The 22,523-nt window shown below is 38.7% G+C and overlaps 1 protein-coding gene across 3 annotated transcripts in view; it reads left to right on the top strand.

Annotated features, from left to right (window-relative positions):
* Positions 1-22,523, top strand: part of F13A1 (coagulation factor XIII A chain) — a 98,824-nt gene that overhangs the window by 45,049 nt on the left and 31,252 nt on the right. For all 3 annotated transcript variants that reach the window (XM_072152525.1, XM_072152524.1, XM_072152526.1), the window contains exons 8-11: positions 3,879-4,017; positions 8,146-8,249; positions 12,008-12,096; positions 13,113-13,266. In XM_072152525.1, coding sequence (XP_072008626.1) covers positions 3,879-4,017; positions 8,146-8,249; positions 12,008-12,096; positions 13,113-13,266 — 486 coding nt within the window. The remainder of the gene's footprint in view (positions 1-3,878; positions 4,018-8,145; positions 8,250-12,007; positions 12,097-13,112; positions 13,267-22,523) is intronic.

Raw genomic sequence — 22,523 nt, 5'->3', positions numbered from 1 at the left:
TATTTAATTTTTATTTATCAAAATCGTAACACCCAGTTAAGTCATTCATAGCTTTCTGGGATCATTATTAAAGAAATAAACTATTAAACAGAGTATGAAATATACTAAAATATACTAAAATGAAAATAATTGCAGGTCCTTTTAAAGACAAAATGATTGAAAACTTAGGAGAAATTCTGCAATACTACCTAAAAATGCTAAAATGTCTTTTACATAGACACAACAGCATGGCTAAATTATCATCATTCCAGTAAAAGTACAGTAAATGAGCTCCAATTCTTTTCTTATGCAACATGAACCTGTTTCCCAGGAGATCTTATTATTAGCTGCATGAAAGTCTTCATTCTCATTTGTAACCTGCTGGGAGGTTGGTGCGGCTGACTAGGAACTGTCAACAGACTAGGCACATTATAATGCAATGGCTACTTAGTGACCCCACAGTACATTTCATGCTGTAAGAGCAACATAAGTAAACAATACTCAATAAATTGAATGACATTACCGCCTACTCGCTCTTCATGTCATCTCGCTATCTTTCCAATAAATATGCTGCTATGCCTGACTGCTGACCCTGCAAAAGAATTATTAGCTTCATGTGTGTTTGGGTTATCGCATGACATAGTTGTCCTTCTGCGTAAACAGAAAGACATAAGAAATGGAAAGTTTTATAAGATTACTAATCATGCAACATATTTCATTCCAATCATGAGAAAAAAAACCCTGCAATTGAGTTTATTTCAACGCATAGAAGGATAGTAGTTGGAATATAAATGTATATAACTACATAGTTTGACACACAATAGTTAATTGGATTTAAGATGGAGATATGTGAAGTCGTTGTACATTTGATTACAAACCAAATCCAATGATGGTCTGCAAAATATACTCATTGTTATCTATATTGTTTCAACTTATCAAGCTAATTAACTTCACCTTAACATCACTTGCATGTGCCTTACACTCTGGATTTGGTGTGAATGGATCCTGGACTTGGCATGCCCTCCATGGGGATGATCTTAGTGAGATGATGCAGAAACTAGATCTTGAATAGGTGTGATTTGTGAGAAGCCAGTATCAGTGTGATTGTGTTTCGACCCCTCAATCTTCCAGTTTCCTGTTGTAGACATCAGCTGCTACAAAATGGGCAGTTGTTGAAGGATTCCTTGGCTATTGTTGTTGCTTTATCTGTCAAAGTTTTGTCATATCAACTTTTTGGCAGGTCCAACACAGTAGCTGTGTGCCAAAATTTGCCAAGCAATTTGATATCTGTACCAGGACAGATGGGTAATTTGCAATGACTTAGAGATTAGCACAGATCTCTGTCATCTCCTTATATGTTAATCTTGCCATATATTTGTCAGTGACTCATCTTTGTGAATATATTAATATGGATTAACATGGATTTTTCATGGAATTCAAATCAGATACCTATGCAAAACGCACCCCTTACCATTTGAAAATATTGACTTGGTTTTAAGAAGCAGCTGCGTTGGACACCACCCTTCATAGACTTCCCCTTCCCCATGTTATATACAAGATACCGTTCTCATCCACCATTTTTAATGGTCAAATAATTGCCATTTTATGTTCATATCTACATTTCAATTTTGACTTTCAAGGATAACTGAAAAATGGAAATGAAAAGGCTTTTGTGAGTAAAGATTTTGTTCAGCAGAGATCAGTCTGCTCTCTGTAGTTTTTTATTCTCTCTTCACCAATGCCAGGAGAACTGGCAAAGGAATACACAGCTATAAAAAAAGGGTTTTTTTAAATCAGTTTTCAGACTTTAGTTTTTGAAGTATCTCCTAGAACTGACACCAGCAGAGGGAGCTATGTAATAACAGTAATGTATAATAACAGCATTATAAAGTTGATACAAATTTATTTACCATTCTGTTCACTGCCCTCTGTGACACCATAATAAGGTTCCCAGATAAATTGAATATTTATAAGGTTTACCATTTAAACTAAATTCATTTTTATGTAATATTTCTCCAATACTCACACAGATACTAATCCTTGGCCCATGACACTCAATTTTTTTTAGAATAGTTAAAACATTTTATTGAATGAACACACAAATAATACAATTTACAGAAAATAAAAAATGCATTCACCATTCAATACTCTATCATTCCAAGTATGACTAACTTAGGCACCCAAATTGCCCAAATCTCTAATCTGCAGCTAAGAAAGCCATGTGGATTTATATCTATCATTAGGGCATCCATTTATCTGTTGGTTTATCCAATCACTCCACTAAGACTGTCCTGACCAAAGTCTCTAATGACCTAAATGACCAGGTTTCTGTAGGCCCCAGTGCGCCCCTTTGCAGTGAACTAGTGTGGCATTGAAAACACAGTAGCATTAAAACACAGAAACTACAGCCACTTATAGTTTTTTTTTTATATAAAAAGCCCCTATGAATTAAATATATACAGTCCCCATGACATGGAATGGTAGTGTTAGTACAAACAGTCCCCCTAGGGCAGGCGAGGGGCTGTGTGTAGTGTGAGCGCAGTGGGTCCCTCTGTCATTGATGGGCGTTGGCCCTAGCCAAACACAGGCCAAACATACGCTACTCTGTTCTCATCTTTTTGATCTACCCTCTGCCTTTGATACTGTTGACCATTGTTTCCTGCTGCAGTTGATGTGTTCCCTTGGTATCACTGATCTGGCTCTATCATGGATCTCTTAATACATCTCCAACCAGACATTAACTCTCATACCACCTCTCCCACTCGCTGTTGATATCCTAAAGGCTCTGTTCTTGGACCCCAATCTTTATCATTTACACCACTGGCCTTTTAATACCACTCTTATGCTGATGACACACACATCTATATCTTGGCCTGGATATCCCTTCTTTTATTGCATACTCGAATCTAGTAGTTGATTGATAGCTATTTATTTAACGCAGCTCTCTGACTAGAGAAATGTATTACAATGTATTATGTTTATCAGGGGCATTGCTCGGATCATGGGGCATGGGTCCCAAAATTTATGTCTCAAATTTTTTATTAAAGTCCTCTCCCCTCAAATGTGTTTGCACCAAATACACCAGTTTTATCATATGCACAGGAGTTTTATCATAAACACAGGAGAATTATCTACCTATTACATCCACTGAAGAGAGCAGAGCAAATTTTTCAGTTCATTTGCCGCCAAGTCTGCAGGAAGTCTCCATAATGGTAACTTTCCTGTATGAATGAAGGGCCCTGCACCCGCTCCTAATGCTGATTATCAGGAGAGTCCATGAGGCCCAGGAGCTTGGAATGGGACCTGTGTTCTGAGCTGAGGAAATTTCAGGAAAGTTGAGTGGCCATGTAAAGTTACGGGCCAACAAGCAGCAGGAGGCAAGTCTCGGCAGAGAATGTAAACCTGCCTGGAGACGTCCAGGGTTTCGATCAAAAGATCCGGGGCCCATGCAACGCCACCGATGCTCATGTAGAAACAAAGTACGGCACACTTTTTATTGAAGTGGTTATCTAGAGAATTCCACTGTAGGAGGTACAGCATTTAGTATAACATGGTGACTACTTTGATCAATGGAAATAACAGTTAAAATTTTACACAGAATTTTGTATAGATTTCATATTTTCTCTACCGTTCAGTTTTAGGTTGTTGTTTTTCCTTTTGTTATTGTGCTATTCAACCATTTACCAGGTATAAATACTTCAGTTATGTCTCAGGCAGTCCTCTCTATTCTCACACTGGATTTTACATCTATTATAGAACTTAGCTCTAATATTATGAATACAAGTAGAATAAGCTTTTCCATTATTCCCATTATCTACCTGCAAGATGTGTGAGCAGGGTAATGTGACATCTCTGAATATGTCATTTATTAGTCACAAATCTTTACCCTCCTTTTGCAGTCCTGCGATGTCTTGGAATTCCTGCACGACTCGTTACCAATTATTTTTCCGCCCACGACAAGGATGCCAATCTACAAACCAATATCTATCTGGACGAAGATGGTAAAACAAACACTGTGCAGACAAAGGACAGTATCTGGTAGGTGTGGACCTAATATTTATGGGATTTTTCTCAATTAGTTTTATAAATTATTCTTTGTGGTCAGATAATTTATTTCTAAATATATCCTGGGACACAAAAGTTTACACCTCAAATCTTAATTAAAAAATTTGTAAATTTAAGGCATCTTTAAATGTGAGATGCTACTCCTTTATTGGAGTGACTTGTTTGTTATATTGTTTTGAAAATATCTAATTTCATAAAACTTTCTAAACATTTCTCAAAATCGAAATGAGTGGTGTGAGCATATAAATGAAACCAAAAACTTTCAAATGCTTCATTTTTCAAATTGTTGAAGTTAGGATTCTGGATTTCAGGAAGGGTAGATCTGTTAAGAACTGATATACAATTCGCTTTATAATCTCAGGTCTCATTTTTGTTGGACTAACTTGATTTCTAATCTACTTGAACTTGATATCTTAAATTAAGATTTGAGGCCCATTTTAGAGCAAAATAGCACCTAGGCAATAAGTTGTTTCCCACAATTTTAACTATCTATCTTTATTGATGTTAAAGAGATTATGTAGTAGAACAGATGTGTTCTGGGTTATAGGCATACACTGCAGCAAGTGCAAAAATGAAACGTAAGTCCACACAGCAGATCCCGGGTGACCAAGCCTGGTCTTCATTTTAAGTTGCCAGTTTTAGGTGAATGGAGAATTTGTTAGTTATTGTTTTTGTACTTCTACTAATAATCTTGAAAAAGATTACTTCTACTAAAATCATGAAAAAAGTTACAGTGAGTACTTGGGAGTAAATTATTTACTTTAGATCTCATGCACACAACAGTTTTTTTCTGTTCTGTATATATACAGTGGGCTAGCAAATAATGGATGGCATATGACAGAATGCACCTCCCACTGGATACTACATATATATACGGCAGCATTTTTTCTCGTAAAACACATTTCAACTTCGTTGAAGGCCTGCCTTAAAAGGAGCAGCTAACATCATTTCAGTGATTGCTCCATTAACACAGGTGTGGGTGTTGATGAGGACAGGGCTGGAGATCAATCTGTCATGATTAAGTAAGAATTACACCACTGGACACTTTAAAAGGAGGCTGGTGCTTGGCATCATTGGTTCTCTTCTGTTAACCATGGTAATCTCTAAAGAAACACTTGCAGTCATCATTGCACTGCACAAAACTGGCCTAACAGGGAAGAGTATCGCAGTTAGAAAGATTGCACCTGAGTCAACAATCTATCGCATCATCAATGAATTCAAAGTGAGAGGTTCCATTGTTGCCAAAAAGGCTCCAGGGTGCCCCAGAAGGATCAGCAAGTGCCAGGACCATCTCTTAAAAGTGTTTCAGCTTTGGGATTGGGCTACCAGCAGTGCAGAGCTTGCTCAGGAATGGCAGCAGGCAGGTGTGAGTGCACCTGCATGCACTGTGAGGCGAAGACTCTTGGAGCAAAGCCTGGTGTCAATGAGGGCAGCAAAGAAGCCAATTCTCTCCAGAAAAAACATCAGGGACAGACTGATATTCTGCAAAAGGCACAGGGAGTGGACCGCTGAGGACTGGGGTAAAGTCATTTTCTCTGATGAATCCCGTTTCCGATTGTTTGGAACATCTGGAAAGCAGCTTGTTCGGGGAGAAGACAAGGTGAGCGATACCACCAATCTTGTCTCATGCCAACTGTAAAGAATCCTGCAATCATTCATGTGTGGGGTTGCTTCTCAGCCAAGGGAATCGGCTCTCTCACAGTCTTGCCTAAAAACACATCCATGAATAAAGAATGGTACCAGAATGTCCTCCAAGACCAACTTCTCCCAACCGTCCAAGAGCAGTTTGGTGATCAATAATGCCTTTTCCAGCATGATGGAGCACCTTGCCATAAAGCAAAGGTAATAACTAAATGGCTCAGGGAACACAACATAGAGATTTTGGGTCCATGGCCTGGAAACTCCCCAAATCTTAATCCCATTGAGAACTTGTGGTCAATCATCTAGAGACGGGTGGACAAACAAAAACCAACAAATTGTGACAAAATGCAAGCATTGATTGTGCAAGAATGGTCTGCTATCAGTCAGGATTTGGTCCAGAAGTTGATTGAGAGCATGCCAGGGAAAATTGCAGAGGTCCTGAAGAAGAAGGGTCAACACTGCAAATGCTGACTTGCTTGCTGCAACTCTAATTATTGCACTTGTATTTCTGTATGTGATAAAAACATCTGACAAACACACATAAAAACCAGAGGGCAACAGATCATGTGAAAATATAATATTTGTGTAATTCTCAAAACTTTTGGCCATGACTGTATACTGCTGTTTTCACGCATTTGTGTGCATGAGACCTTTGATTTAGAGTTGTTGTATAAAAACACTGCCTTAAAATGAGATCAGTTGGGTCCTTTTGTGGCGGCTATCATCTTGACTTAAAATATAGCACAACATGTAGCACTGATCTCATCATCAAATTTGCAAGGACTGCTAACAGAGGTTATGGAAACAGAGCCTTAAAGGGGTAAACTGATCCTACTCTCTTCATTCACTTAAAAGATGGTTAGTCATTCTGCATGCAGGACTGCTGGCAGATTCCAAGGATCCCTTGAATATGTCAGAAAAGTCTGAAACAGCAATACCAATTTAAGCCTTTTTTATCAATTCTATAGTGTACAGTATGACTTGTTTGCTTTCCTTTATTCATATATAATCTCCACAACATTGTGGAGGATGCAAAATACATGCCACTTACATAAATTAAACCTGACTCTATCTCTCAATGGGTAACATCTTATAATATTCTTTCTCATGCATTCTGAAGAGTTATTTCCAAGTAAAGCAGTGTTCTTGCACTGCTTAAAAAATGCAAGATTTGTAGATGGTTTCCTTGAATAATTCTTTACGTATGCTTGTGCCTCATTATATTTCTCCATTGACAAGTTTTCCTTGATCCGAGATTTTATTCTTGCTTTGAAATGGCTTGTTAGACAAGCTTTAGATCCTTTCGGCTTCTTTCAGTTTCTGTTTTTGGGCATTATTAATGAAATGGTCAGAGTTTAACTATTCCTTTCTTTTTTACTGTCATTTTATTTCTGGTAAGATTTTATAGATCAGGAATGCGCAAGTGGCTACTTGAATGAAATCGGTTTCTTCACACAGGATGCTGATCGTTTAAAAAGCAAAATTAACCAGAACCTGTAATGGAATGTTGCATACATTTATTGTATTACAAATGAAGATGTCTTGGGAACTTAAGACATAAGACAAATGAATGCCACACCTTTCATAACCTTTGTACTGCCCTTTTTTTTTTGTGAATCCTCTGTTATTTCATATACCATCTGGCATGCACTATGCACATTTTAATATTTATTTTTTTATATGGTTTTGTGGTGGGGATATGGGGCTGAAAAGTGCATGTATAACTAATTGTTCTATTATCTATAAAAATCACTAATTTTTCACAGCAGTGGGAGCTTTTCCTAACACAGAGCTCCAAATCCCCTGTCTACTTTGACATAGCATCCAGTTGAAATGTAATATTCCATCTCCGAGCAGCTACCACTAGGGGTGCTCACTGCATAGACATGTATACAGCCCCAATGAACTGCAGTGAACAGTTCAGATGTGGGTTTCCATATTGTTGAAAGGAGGAGCAGAATAATGCAAATGAATGTAAGAAAGAACAATATGTGGGCTTTATTACACTGGAAAACCGGACTCCAGATTTATGCTTTATTGCAGCAGCTCTGATAAAGTGGAGTCCTGATACTCCACATTTTACATCCAGAAAACAGTGAACCCATTACAATTGAGCATTGCTAACTAGTGATGATCTGGGGTAATTATTGGCTTAATAAGGCCATTGGTTGTGGCACTAATTCGATTGACAGAAACATCCTTAAGTGTGAACAGGAGAATAGATCCTTCCTGTGCCTTGGCCAAATGTTCCAGTAGAATGGCAGTTTATGGCATTTATTTTAGATGGAAATAGTTCTCAAGAAAAGCCAAGTTAAAGGAAATATCACAATTAGTTTTTTACTTGTAATTATATTAATAATGATAATGATGATGTTAATAACAATATTAAAAAAACATTTATATATGATACTACCACCACTGATAAAATTACAATGAATTGCATTTGTTTGTTTGATTAAGGAATTATCATTGCTGGAATGAGGCCTGGATGACCCGACCAGATCTTCCAGTTGGGTTTGGAGGATGGCAGGCAGTAGATGCAACACCACAGGAGGCCAGTGATGGTGAGTATCACTTTTCAATGACAACCAGAAACATGTTTTGTTATTAATATGTGTGATATTAACATATGTACACTATTTAGAAATGAAACATCTTCCATTGTATCACATTATTTTATAACAAACATCCTCATACTGAAACTTACTCTGAAGGCATCTACCTATTTGGTCTCTCAATGTTTTATTTCTCTTTTTCACATTTTACTTGACTTTATAATGGAAGGCAATGTTAGAAGTAACTGGGAAGCAAAAAACATAACCAAAATTTTTTTTCTTTATTTCAGAAATCAATAGTAAGATGAGAAATGTAAACTTTGTTACATTTTTGTCATATCTTCCGTTTTCTATTCTTCCCTTCTATTTACCCCTGCAGAAAGCATTTTCTGCACATGAAATGGATAAGATGGAGAGACTTAAACTCAACTCCCTAATTGCCTAGATAATATTTCACCTGATTTGTCTACGTTCAACTTTGTGAATATAACAAACAACAACAAATAGTGACCAACTGTTCTATCTAACCAGTTTGATCTTGGACCACTACTTAGAATATTATCAGGGATTGAAAGGCTGCTACCTCATGTGATGGTCCCATTGTGTACTGCAGCTGGCCCTCGGTTTAAAGGACAGCGGTGACAGCACCAGGGAACAAGCTAGATACACACAGTCCTAATTTCAGGGCAGATGATAATGCAGCAAAATTTAAATGACAAGGCAAAGGGTAGGGGCAGGCAGCAAACAGAGAAGGTCTAAGACAGTCCAAGGTACAAGCCAGAAGTCAGGACAGGTAGACAAGGATCAGAGTCCTGTAAGAACAGGGTCTTTAACGGAGTAGAATGCAGTCACACTCACCAGAAATGGACTTAGGAACTGAAGCTGGTGTCAAACAAAGGTGTGCACTTGTTGGCCTAGATTGGTTTGCTTGGTGCACAATGACTCATCAAATATCAGGACATATGCCTTAGGTCCCTGGAACTGACTGCGAGGAGCAAGTGTCAGTTTGTGTGTACGAACCAGAGGACATAAAAGAGCACATTGAGCAGCAGGAATAGCAACTGAACTGTGTCTATACAGGCAACGTGGCGGCCGCCACTGTTAGGTCACTAGAAAATTACCTAGGTAAACCAATTCCCTACATTGTACTGACGAGACGCAACCACATCAAAACAGTGCCGTCTACAGTTAAGAATCTGTTCCTTCTTGAATAGATATACTTGTTTGGCATTAATCCCACAACATGTCATTAGGCTTCCTGTAAGTCATGCTTCATGGTAAGGGGGCTGCTTTACAATGTAGCAAAAGAGGTGTGGTTTTCCTTGTTGAATCTAGGAAAACTTATTTGCATATTTCCTACAAAATTCAAGAACTTCTCCTTAGCTATCTGTGTGAGTATGATTTTGCTTATATACACTGCTCTAAGTGCAAGAAGAAAAGGAGAAAAAAAGTAAGAAAATTACATAAATCAGCAGTACAGATGAAAACAGTAAACTTTGTAATATAATTTATTAAAGAAACATTTTTGCTGGTCCTTTCCTTGCCTTTTTTTCCTGCTTTTTGCATTTTTTTAATCAGCTTTCCCTCCTGTACTAAAACTAACTGATGATAGATGAGGAAACTGAAAAGGACTAAACTCTAAGAGATTCCCCGGATAGGTTAATCTCCTGATTAGAGCAGAATTCTGACTAATATGCTCTAGGTATTAAAGAAGTTCATCTTTAGCCCCCTCTCCTTATCTATCTCCTGTTTAGGGACTTGACAAGGCTTTCAAAAACACTGCCCAATGCAAGAAAAGAAAGGATCAAAACATGAAACTATTTTTTTTCCTCAATTAAAGGAAACCTACCACTTCTGATGGTAGGTATCAGATGTAAACACCGCGCTGCGCGCCCCGCTACCTCAGGGCTGTAAATCAAAATGTGTTTAAACCGCGATATAGCGGTTTAAAACACTAGTTAAGGTAAGCTCCGGCACCAGCTCACCCTGAGCTGGTGCCCGGTGTTTACATCTAATACCTACCATCAGAAGTGGTAGGTTTCCTTTAATTATATTACAAGGTTTACTATTATGACCTGCACTATTCATTTCTGAAAATGTGCTTCAAAAGTTTCGTTATGCTTCAATAATATGTGAGAAAAATCATCTGCTATATTCACTTCTGAAATGTAAATAATGATTTTATATGTTTAGTTTAAGCAAGGAATATTTAATGAAACTTTTATTAAACAATGCAACCTGCCCTTCAGTCTTATTCTTATTATACTCTTGTTGTAGTATGACAACTTATTGTGAATTTGATTAAATTGGTGATAATGTTCTTTAAAACTTCATAGTTAAATGACTTATGTATTATGTTAATTGATGTACACAATAATGTATGCTATTAATATGTGTCAAGAAGAGAATCTTCATTTTATTGTACAGCAATAAATAGTGGTTGCCTGTGACGGTTGTATATGTATAGACAAACTATACTACTACACAAATCTAAAACTAAATCTAAATGACACGTAACAAGAGGTTTGGGCAGATTTTTCTAGACCCTAGAGTTTTAACACATTTGCTGATATGGCACTACATCAAATACCTTCCTCCATATCATAATACATCATATGACATGCATTAGCCAAAAGAAGCTTGCAGGTTCTTCTTTCTTAGACTCACATACACACAGTTTTGGTTTTCAACAAGACAACATTTCATACCATAAACTTCTCCACAATTTGGTTTTTATTATGACATGGGAAGACTATAATGCGCGGAATTTTTGCAAGGAAGGGGAGTAGGGAGAACTTTAAAAGTGGGAGTGATAAAAATGAGAAGTTATACACTTTGGTTACTGTGAGAATAACAGACTATAGCTTCTATCTGTAGCTCTCTAAGGTGTACATGTTCCAATGCCTCTGCATTCTCCAAATACCTCAGTTATCTCACTGACTGCATTACCCCAATACTGTCAATGTGCACCTGCAAAAACAGCTAGGCGTTACATTGTTGAAATGTTATTTTAAGGAGACAGCTAAGCAATAAAGGTGGGCCAAGAAATCACCTCAGCTTTTTAATTTTAAATAGACCATATATTTTGGGAAAGAGAAGAAGTGTCTGTATATCCTTCAAAAAGAATCTGCCATCAAAATAAAGCATGATAAACAATGGACACCTACTCATTGATCCAGGCACTGTGACTTGATCTTCTTATATTTGTTATCAATCGCCTTCTTCAATCAACTTTTAGAATTATGCTAATGAGCCAGAAGGGATCTGTGGGGTGATACAAGAGCTCCTTTGTGCTGTAGCTTCACAAGCTGTTTCACTGTCTCATTCATCCCCCTGCTCCCTCAGCACTTCTCATCATTCTTCCAGAGTGCAGCAGAGGAAGTTTCAGTTCACAGTTGGAGGGAGATGAGCTCCTTGCACACTGTAACATCTTGTGAATCAGCAGCATAGAAGGACTCTGATAACCCCACCTCAACCCCCCGCAGAGCCCTTCTCATTAACATAATTTATCGAAGCCATCAATAACAAATATAAGATTTTCACAGTCACAGTGCCTAAATCTATGAGTGTCCCTGAATTATCATACTTAATTATGATGGTAGATTTCCTTTAAGAAAATCTTCATAAAAGGGAGTCCCACTCTCACTATCCTCCCTTGCATTAAAGAAACTTTTACATTATAGCAGCTATTAAAAATGAATGAGACACTGTGACACTTGTGACATTAGATAAAGTCCACTAACATTTAACATTAATTGCCATTCCAGGGATGTATAGATGTGGCCCTGCCTCTGTCCAGGCTATTAAGCATGGTCATGTTTGCTTCCCATATGACACACCCTTCCTATTTGCCGAGGTAAGATTTCATGTTGGCCTTATGTTTTCCAGAATGGCTTATAAAATGTTGTGAATGAAATAGCAGCATTTCATTTTATTACAAAAAGACTTGTTGGGCTACCAACATAATAATTTACTCTTATCCTGTTATATCTTTGCTTCCACACCCAAAAAAAGTAGTGCATAGAACTATAATTGATATAGTAAAAATTCCAGGAAACCCTGGGGAATATTTGATATCCACAACATGCCATAAAATGAACCAAATGAGCATGACACTAGATTTCTCTTTTGATGTTCTTTGAGGACCTGTGTTATGTAATTACCTGAGCCGTAACGTGAAGATGCTTGACCCCAAAGCAAAAGTTGACATCCCAAATAAAATTGTTTATAGTAATGGCCTTTTCAAATGGAAAAGTGACACCTCATAGGTCCTCTAAGAATTCTAGGTCTGAATGCAACTCTTCAAGTTAGGTCCCAGGCAATGCAGCATTTTATTGTACCAGGCACACCATAATTCTGTCATCATTTGTGCTAAAATTATGCCCTGCATACTGTGCACACCTGTTTAAAGGGCTACAGGAGTAAGAGTTTAAGAGTAAGAGTATGGAGTAAAACGTATTTACATATTTCCTAGTAGAGTTACATATATGTATATGGGTAAATTCACACATTCACACAAACCTATGGCAAACAAACTCAAACCTAAGATAAATTTAAAAAGCCCAAAACATAAAAGAAAAAAAATTAGACCCTCTTTGTGTTGCTTTTCAATAAAAGACAATTAGGTTTGTGGCTGTAACATTTTGAAATGAGGACAATTTATTTTTTATGCCATACCTGCCTCACTCTCATGAGCCCCCTGTGTTTTGTAGGATTTTGTCTATACTCAAAAAGGTTACTCATAGGTCACAGTATGAGAGCTATGGAATACATAAATATAAGATGTGCTATGTACCATGATCTACATGAGCACATGTAAATAGTAAAGCATTTATTTATGGGATGATATATTCCAAATTTTATCTTTTGCAGGTAAACAGTGACATTGTGTATTCCAAGCTGATGAAAGATGGAACAAGAGAGGTGCAGTATATTGACAAAACTCATGTTGGACAGAAATTATTAACTAAAGAAGTAGGAGGAAATAGACCACTTGACATAACTGACCTTTACAAGTTCTCAGAAGGTAATAACAAGTTTCAGCACTTTCTTGTAGGTGACACATCTGATTGTATTTTAACTAGTTGTGTAGATATATCATGTCAATCTTCAGGCTGCAAAGGAGGGGCTTGCCTGATTGCAGATGCATTTCTACTGCAATTCCTGTAATTGGGAACATGTTCCAAATGTTTTTTGTGTAAAAAATGCAAAACACATGGTGCTTGTTATGTTATGGAGCTTGTTAGCATTTCAGGAGAAAGACATCTGCAATCAAATCCTATGCGTTGTGTTTCAGAATCCAAGTGAGTGCAGCCTTAGCAGTTAGCAGGTTTTTATTTTTTAAATTGCATTATAGAACATGTTTGAAATAGGGTGAGTTTTTTTAAGGTGGTTGTTTCTATAAGAATCACAACACAGTAAGACTGCAGCATTTATGTTGTGCACTTAAAATCATTATTGCAGGTAAGTATAGGAGGGTTTCATCATGTGCACTATGCTGGTACTGTACAATAGTATAACAGTGGCAAGTGGAGCAGACCACATCATTAAGGAAAAACTATCACTACGGATCTACCTATAAGGCATCTAACGAATGTAAGGATAGCCTTTTTTTAGGGCTAATCCTTTACTTCCCTCTATCTTTTTTTAATCTTTATTCAGGTTAATATGCAAATTTTCTAAAGAGGATACTGGGGAGTGGAGTAGCTGGAGCAGATGCTACAAGGTGAGGCTACTCCACTCTCCAGGAGCCTCTTTGATCCTCCTACGCAGACATCTTCAGCGCACGGCTACGAGGTGCTGCACGCACTTGTCTATGAAGCCAGAGTTCTGTGCATGCACAGAACTCCGGCTTCGAAGACGAGTGCGCGTAGCTCCATGTAGCTGCGCTCTGAAGATGTCTGAGTAGGAGGATCACAGAGGCTACTGTGGCGTGGAGTAACCACCCCGTGTAGCCTCAGCTCCGGCTACTCCACACCCTAGTAGCGTCTTTGGAAAATTTGCATAATACCCTGATTAAAGATTAGCAAAGATAGAGGGGAGTAAAGGATTAGCCCTAAATAGGGCTAGATGCACCTACCACCGGATCTACCTTAATAAGTAGATCAGAAGTGGTAGGTTTAGTGACCTCAAAAAAAATAACAAACCAGAACAAGGTACTCTGTGGTAAGTGTAGGGTGAAGAGGAAGGATGTAAGGACAGACTGATGCCAGGTTGAAGCAAACACCTTCACCATATACCCCTAGTAAAGACTATGGGAGCCAGAAATTTAGAGGACAGAAGGTCCATATATGGTGAAGGTGTTTGCTTCAACCTGGCATCAGTCTGTCAAAGTAGTTGGATGAAACAGATGCAACCATTTCAAAATCGGTCCAACAGTTGAAAGCTAGAAGAGAGACTCATGAGATTATATGATGAAGGTGGTCCACATAGTAGTTTAGGGTAATGTCCAGCAAGCTTAGAAAACCTTTTGCCACAGAAGCTGATTTGGAAATTTGATGTCCCTTGGAGGGCCAGAGGAAATAAAAAAAACATAGAATGGATAGTCTGTAAAATTGTCACTGGAGCCCTAATTGGCAAAGTCTCAAAAAGGCAAAGAAACCTGGTGAGCACCACCATTTTAATGGCAACATTTCTACCTTACAAAGAGAGGAATAAAGGGTGCAAAGGGATACGGGATATGGGGTTCTCTAACATTATTATATTATTTATTTATATATATATGCTTTCTGTGCCTAGGGGGGATGCCAGTTTTTGAACTCCAGTGGTCTAGTCATTTATACAATTTACCCTGATACTACAGTACTTTAGTATATTGTGAATACGCGGTTATTCTAGTACAGCTTTAAGGTGTCAATGTGGCAGTATACATGCCCCAATGTTGTTTGGGTTCTGCTATTGGGTTTGACCACTTCACCTAACACGTAACTGCCACTATTGGTGCGTGAAGGTGTTAGGCCCGCTCCACACTTGCGAGTGTAATGCGATCAACTTGCATCACACTCGAAACGCATGCTGCCGGGAACGCACGGCCTGAACGATGCCCCGTGGGAGTGAACTGACATGCTGAGTTCACTCCCGCGGTGCAGCGTTCGGGCCGTGCGTTCCCTGCAGCATGCGTTGCGAGTGTGATGCGAGTTCATTGCATCACACTCGCAAGTGTGGAACGGGCCTTAGAGGGCAGAAGGGAAAGACCCAGTGTCTAAGACCACACCTGTATTCATTTACAGTTCTATATGCTAAATTCTTATTTCTACACAACTGTCAAGACTCAAGCTGGGCAAGGTTGGCTGGTGTCTTCAGATCCTGTGTGTAAGTATCAGCTGTAACTTGAGTGATGAACAGCTGAACCAGTTATCTGCTGTTGTCGGAGTCCAGGAACTCTTTTATATATCTGCCCAATTCTGACAACAGATTGCTTTTGCATTTCTTTGACACTTTGGGGGAGAGTTATCAGTAGGCACATGTAGCTTCTTGGCATATAATTTTCGCCAATTTTTGTGCATATATCATTTTTGCAGCAGTTTTTTGTGAGAAAAAAAGCAACTCTAAAGTCATGCAATGTCTGAAAAAATATTCACCACAGCAACAGAGAGTTTTCAAAAGAACACAAATTCAATAGCAAAACTACACCACATAGGAGGTGGTGTATGTGGGTCCATCGCTACTACATCTGGTGCAAGTTAGTGATGTATGTTGATACTAGCACTTGAAATTCTTGAAATTTGACAGTACTCATAATGATACATTGTAGTTAGCGCTGGTACACATTGAGAATTGGAGCCCGGTAACTTCAAATTAGCCACAATTTTTAATAACTTCATACTGCCTGCTCAAAGTTTACTATGTATCTACATATAAGCCATGTTTACTAAATGTGGAGCATGTTTCCCTACAACAAGACCCAATTTATGATTAATGCTATTACATGATAAGACTGATATTGTGCTGAACAGAACACACTGGCCTTGAGCGGTAGCCTTGGACAAAACATTTCCACTCGGTCGTAGTGGAAAATATACAAGCACCTAAAATAAAATGACCAAACAGGAAGGTGGCGGCAAGCGATCTCTCCATCTACATACAAGGACGCGTCTGGCACAGAAATCAAAAATGAAATCATGGGATCTAAACGCTTGAAATGATTTATCGTGGACTGAAGAAAAAAAGGTCCATAAGGAGGTATCATTAGTGTGCTTGCAGTGTGTAGTATAGAGCCATGTCATGGTCATGGATGGGTGCCCGGGGCCTTTGGTCTCCAAACGGCCCATGCTCACCCATCAGCGAAATGTCAGCATTATGCTGACGGGCCACCGCACCCTGTCCTCATCGTGTTATAGAAGAAGAGCCTGTTCCACGTGCCGGGGGAGCAGGGGAAGGTAAGTACAGATTTATTATTTATTTTTTTATTAATGCCGCACTGAAGCCCTACTGAATACAATATCCGAGGGGTGGTGGGGTGGTGCTATAAAAACTTGGAGGAACCAGCTCACCTTGCTCCTTAAGTGTTGAGTGAGGCACGGGCCACCCCTCTGCTGGGGTATACGTATACTTGTAGCACCAAAAATCCAAGGTACAGCCATGCTCCAAACACTTGAAAAACTTTGTTCTTTATTGAGGCATTAAATAGCAGTACAGAAAATCCACTTGTAGCAGACACATCACGGATTACGCGTTTCGGACAGGTATACTGTCCTTATACTGGTGCTATATACTGCTGGGGATCTGCAGCTAGATACTAGTTGCTTGGAGCTATATACTGGCAGCTGGGTAATGAATGGGGAAGCCTGTGGTGGTAGACAGCCTTCTCCAGGGATCAGACAGAGGCAACATTGTGCAAATAAACTTACGGCTCTTTATTGAAGAACAGGTAGTAGGCAACAGGCCAAAACGGTCAAACAGCTTCAGTTCTGGAATAGAACTCAGTTCCTGGGATTGGTTTCTGTGACAGCACTAAAGGTGTGTTCCACACTGTTTCTCTGTTAACTCAGACCATGATATACTGGAAAAAGGTGGGAGTACAACAACCATGTGAACAATAAGAACTATCAAAATTTTATTAACCCCTTATCGACATGTGACGTAATAGTACGTCACATGTCGGGTCCCGGTACATGGAGAGGGCTCGCGGGCCAAGCCCTCTCCATAGCCGGTAAGTCTTTGCTGCATATTGCAGCAAAGGCTTACCGGTAACACCCGCGATCGGTGCCGGCACCAATCGCGGGTGTTTTACCGCTGATCGCCGCATGCGCCGCCATCTTTCCGTGGATCGTCGCTCCCCGTGACGTCATCGGGGAGCGGCGATCCGTCACCATGGTAACTTATGGTCTCACGAAGACCCGAAGCTACTTCGGGTTAACCCATTCATTACCATGTGCTGTCAGCACATGGTAATGTATGAGTAGTAAAATCCCCATATACTGCCATACTGTAGTATGGCAGTATATGATAGGATCGATCAGACAACCTAGGGTTAAAGTACCCTAGGGAGTCTGAAAAAAAGTTAAAATAAAAAAATTATAATAAAAAAAACTAAAAATTCAAATCACCCCCCTTTCACTAGAATTGATATAAATATAAATAAACAGTAAAAATCATAAACACATTAGGTATTGCCGCGTCCGAAAATGCCCGATCTATCAAAATATTATAACGGTTTTTCACTGCGTTTAACCCCGTAACGGAAAATCGCGCCCAAAGTCGAAAATGGCACTTTTTTGCCATTTAAAACATTTTTTAAAATTATCTAAAAAGTGATCAAAAGGTCGTACAGTCCTAAAAATGATAACATTGTAAACGTCATCAAAATTCGCAAAAAACGACACCACCCACAGCTCCATACACCAAAGTATGAAAAAGTTATTAGCCCCAGAAGATGGCAAAATCCCCCAAAAAAATTTTGTACAGGAGGTTTTAATTTTTTTAAATGTATGAAAACATTATAAAACCTATACATATTTGGTATTCCCGTAATCTTACCGACCCAAAGAATAAAGTAGACATGTCATTTGGGTTGCACAGGGAAATCCGTAAAATCCAAGCCCACAAGAATACGGCACAAATGTGGTTTTTTACCAATTTACTGCATTTGGAATTTTTTTCCCGCTTCCCGGTACACGGCATGAAATATTAAATACCACCATTTTGAAGTGTATTTTGTTACTCAGAAAATAAGCCATCACACAGCTCTGTACATGGAAAAATAAAAAAGTTACAGATTTTTGAATGTGGGGAGTGAAAAATGAAAACGCAAAATCAAAAAAGGGCCGCTGCGGGAAGGGGTTAAAGCATGATAATAGTACAAGAGCATAAATGTAAACATAGAAATCACAAAAGCACATATCATAAGGAGAGACCGTGAGACAAATCACACTTACAATGACTGGCTAAAAATGTGTAGATATAGAAGCTACCACAGCGTGAATGTGTAACTGGCAAGAGACTGAGGCCAAAGGACTATGAGGGCAATACCAGTTATAACATGTCTTCATAGGCATGCCTCCTGACGAAGCCGCAGGGTGAAACATACGTCGAGGTTTTTGGACCGCGGCGTGTCTGTGTTCCTTCTGGCAAGATGATGGTGGTAGTGTTGCATTCTATTGTCCTATGCTTTACCTTTGCCATTGTTATCCATTCACTTTTTACCTATGAAGACATGTTATAACTGGTATTGCCCTCATAGTCCTTTTGGCCTCAGTCTCTTGCCAGTTACACATTCACGCTGTGGTAGCTTCTATATCTACCCATTTTTGGCCAGTCATTGTAAGTGTGATTTGTCTCACGGTCTCTCCTTATGCTATGTGCTTTTGTGATTTCTATGTTTACATTTATGCTCTTGTACTATTATCATGCTTTAATAAAATTTTGATAGTTCTTATTGTGGTGGTTGATGGTTGTTGTACTCTTGCCTTTTTTTGGTATGTAGTAGTGGCTTTGAGCCGAGCAGGGGGGTTGCATTTGAGTGCTGACCCCCCTCTTTGAGGTTTCTTTTTTGGTCGGTTAACTCAGACCATGATGTCAGACTGGACTGGACCATCTGCTCCCACTACACAGGGGTTTTATACTCACCCTGGTCAGGTGGTAGCACATCTCCAATCACACTCCTGTCTACAATACAGCCAACTGATTGAATAACACTTTTCACCATTTTACTGCTGCCTTGCCAGGCAGAGTCTACAGCTGCAATTAAATAATGTCTCAGTGCTAGAAACTTACTAGAGGGTCCATGACTCCCTCTGACAGCTCCTAACCTGAAGAGGGCGCTATTCGCAACTACCAGCCTGCCTATGTATTGGCAGGGGTGTTGTACTTTCATAGACTTGAAATAAAACCTCAAGATTAAACATCTCATTTCCTCGTCTACAAGTAGAAGAATAGACAGACTCCCTGCAGTGAAAACCTTTGTGACTGGCACATATGACCAGAGCTGTGCTATAAGATTGGGTTGTCTATAGTAGACAACCTTCTGGCAGCCCCCTAAGGTTCTAAGTCCAAACTAAGATGACAATAAACCTCTGCAGTTGTCTAAGTTGGTTCCATAGCATAGATGTTAAAAAGTGGTGTTTGTGTCTCCCGAGAAGACATGCTAAGCCATGGACCTATGAACCTCTGCACATTTTTTATTCTCTCATGGGACCACTTACATCCTTACTGTAACAAACTCTTCATCTGAGACAATTTACATTTAGAATGAGAAGAAAACATAGAATACATGCCAATTCCAAGAATATGTAAATAGGTGACAATTGACCCTTTTTAACAAAATTGACAAACCAAAATGTAACAATTTGCCAGTTCTAAATAATTTTATGTAAAAATCAAATACAATCTAACATGTCCAAAGCTATGTAAGGAGAGACCTGAATTTAAGCTATAGATGCACAAAGACCAATGTTGAATAATTCAGCTGCAGACCACTACTACTCTCTAAGGGCAATAGGCTTCCTGCACTGAACCTCTAGTAGGATGGATACTGCTAAATTATGTATAATTTCCTCAATCAATCACACTATTATATTTCAAAGCAAACATTAACTGATCATTAATGTCACTATTTATGCTTATGTTTTAATTAATACACTAATTACAAATCCTTTTTTTACTGAAGCCGTTATAAGAGCCTTTCTGTGCAGAATTCATTTTCTTTGTGTGAAATTTTTTTGTTATTATTCCTCCAGCCATTTAGACAAAAAAAATGCATTTCTCAAAAGCCCAAAATGCAACTCTGTGACAAAACATATGCTGTTTTCCTACTAAAATGAATTCAGAGCCAGTGCTCTCAGGATCATTGAGAAGTAGCCAGTGTGTGTCTGGAAGAACACGTTAATGAACGGTATAGTAAATATTTTAGCATTTATTGCAGTTTTGGACTGAAAGTAAAAAGGAAAGGAAATTGGAAAAAAGTCTAGTAAAAGAAAGCATGTCAGTGATCACCATTAAGGTTTTTCAATATTTAATGGGAGGGCTATTTGCCATGCAATCCCTGGGAGATTTGTAGTGTGAGTACTGTGCGGTTGCTTAGTTACTGGATCCCAAGAGGATGGATGTGAGGAAAGGTTGTAGAATGAAAACCAAGCAGTTAACAAGAGAGTGGAGCAGTGACATCCAACACGAAAGCACAAAAGTGTCACACACAATCCCAGTTCCTAATAAACACTAAGCTGAATAGTGTGTAATATTACTGTGACGTCTGAGTCAGAGGACACAAGGAAATATATGAAAGAAGCAGTCATCCCAACCAGCAAGCTTGCAGGATTGTGTTATATAGTTTATTCACTTTCATTTTTCACTCCCCAGCTTCAAAATTTTTTATTTTTCCACGTAAAGAGCTCTGTGATGGCTTGTTTTATGTGTAACAAATTGCACTTCATAGTGATAGTATTTCATTTTCCATGTCGTGTACTGGGAAGCGGGAAAATTCCAAATACAGTAAAAATGGTAAAAAACGCATTTGCACAGTTTTTTTGTGGACTTGGATTTTACATCTTTCACTGTGCGCCCCAAATCACATGTCTGATTTATTCTTTGGGTCAGTACAATAACGGGGATACCAAATTTGTATAGGTTTTATAATGTTTTCATACATTTACAAAAATTAAAACCTCCTGTACAAAAATTTGGGGGGGGGGGGGTTTGCCATCTTCTGGCGCTAATAACTTTGTCATACTTCGGTGCCCAGAGCTGTGGGTGGTGTCATTTTTTGCAACTTTTGAAAACATTTTAAATGCTGCCATTTTTAGGACTGCACGATCTTTCGGTCACTTTTTATAGATTTTTTCATTTTTTTTAAATGGCAAAAAGTGTCATTTTCAATTTTGCCCACTATTTTCCATTATGGGGTTAAACGCAGTGAAAACAACTTATAATATGTTGATAGATCTGGCATTTTCGGATGCCAGTTTTAGGGAACACCAGGTAAAGTACATTATGGCAGTATATGGGGATTTTCCTCCTCATTCATTACAATGTACATATGACAGGAAGTCCCCCTGTAAGTTAAAGTAGATAATGGCTCTACATTAAAGGGGTATTCCCATGAAGACAGGTTTCTTATATGTACACAGGATAGCAAAATAACACATTCTCTAATTCACTGTTATGAAAAAAAATGCAGCATTTCACAGGCCCAACCTGTCTCTATCAGTCCTGGTATACACAATTTCAGTTGCCCCTAGACACGACCCTGTAACTTCTATATGTAATAGGCATCATGCATCTCATGTATCTCTGATCTATCTAATCTCTCTCTTTCTATGTGTCAGTGTGTTAGTACAATGTCAGAAGCCAGATGAAAGTGGATATACACTTGCACCCTGATAATGTAGCCACACCACATTGTCACCCCACAAAACTAGATGGGTCATAATGTGTCTGCTAAGAAAGACCCCTCCCACACCCTTGAATTTTGCACTGAGCAGCCTAGAGAGTGATAGGCGCTAAAAAATCAATAAAACTGAGTAAAATTGTAAAGTAAGGGGTTAAAATGATCTTTATTGCGTTAATATCACTAGGGGATTGAAATGTGAGAATTTTATTTTGTGAAAAAAAGCTCTTTAAGGGCCCCTGCATATACTACTTTACTATATAGATTTGGGTGCAGAAATTAACTGTGGATAACAGTAACTCTTGAAATAGCTGTAATGTGAAAGCTACCATGTATACTCTAAGGATTGATATCCCATGGAAAGTGACATGCACTATGGTATATGAATATTCTGGGAGCAAGCTTTTTATGGTACAGGAGAATGATAGTATAAACAGGGCACTTCATCAGTGATCCTCAGG

Source organism: Engystomops pustulosus, chromosome 5 (genome assembly GCF_040894005.1).
Source record: "Engystomops pustulosus chromosome 5, aEngPut4.maternal, whole genome shotgun sequence".
Classification (NCBI taxonomy): Eukaryota; Metazoa; Chordata; class Amphibia; order Anura; family Leptodactylidae; genus Engystomops; species Engystomops pustulosus.
The sequence above is the reverse complement of the archived record's forward strand: the minus strand, read 5'-3'. Positions and strand labels throughout refer to the sequence as shown.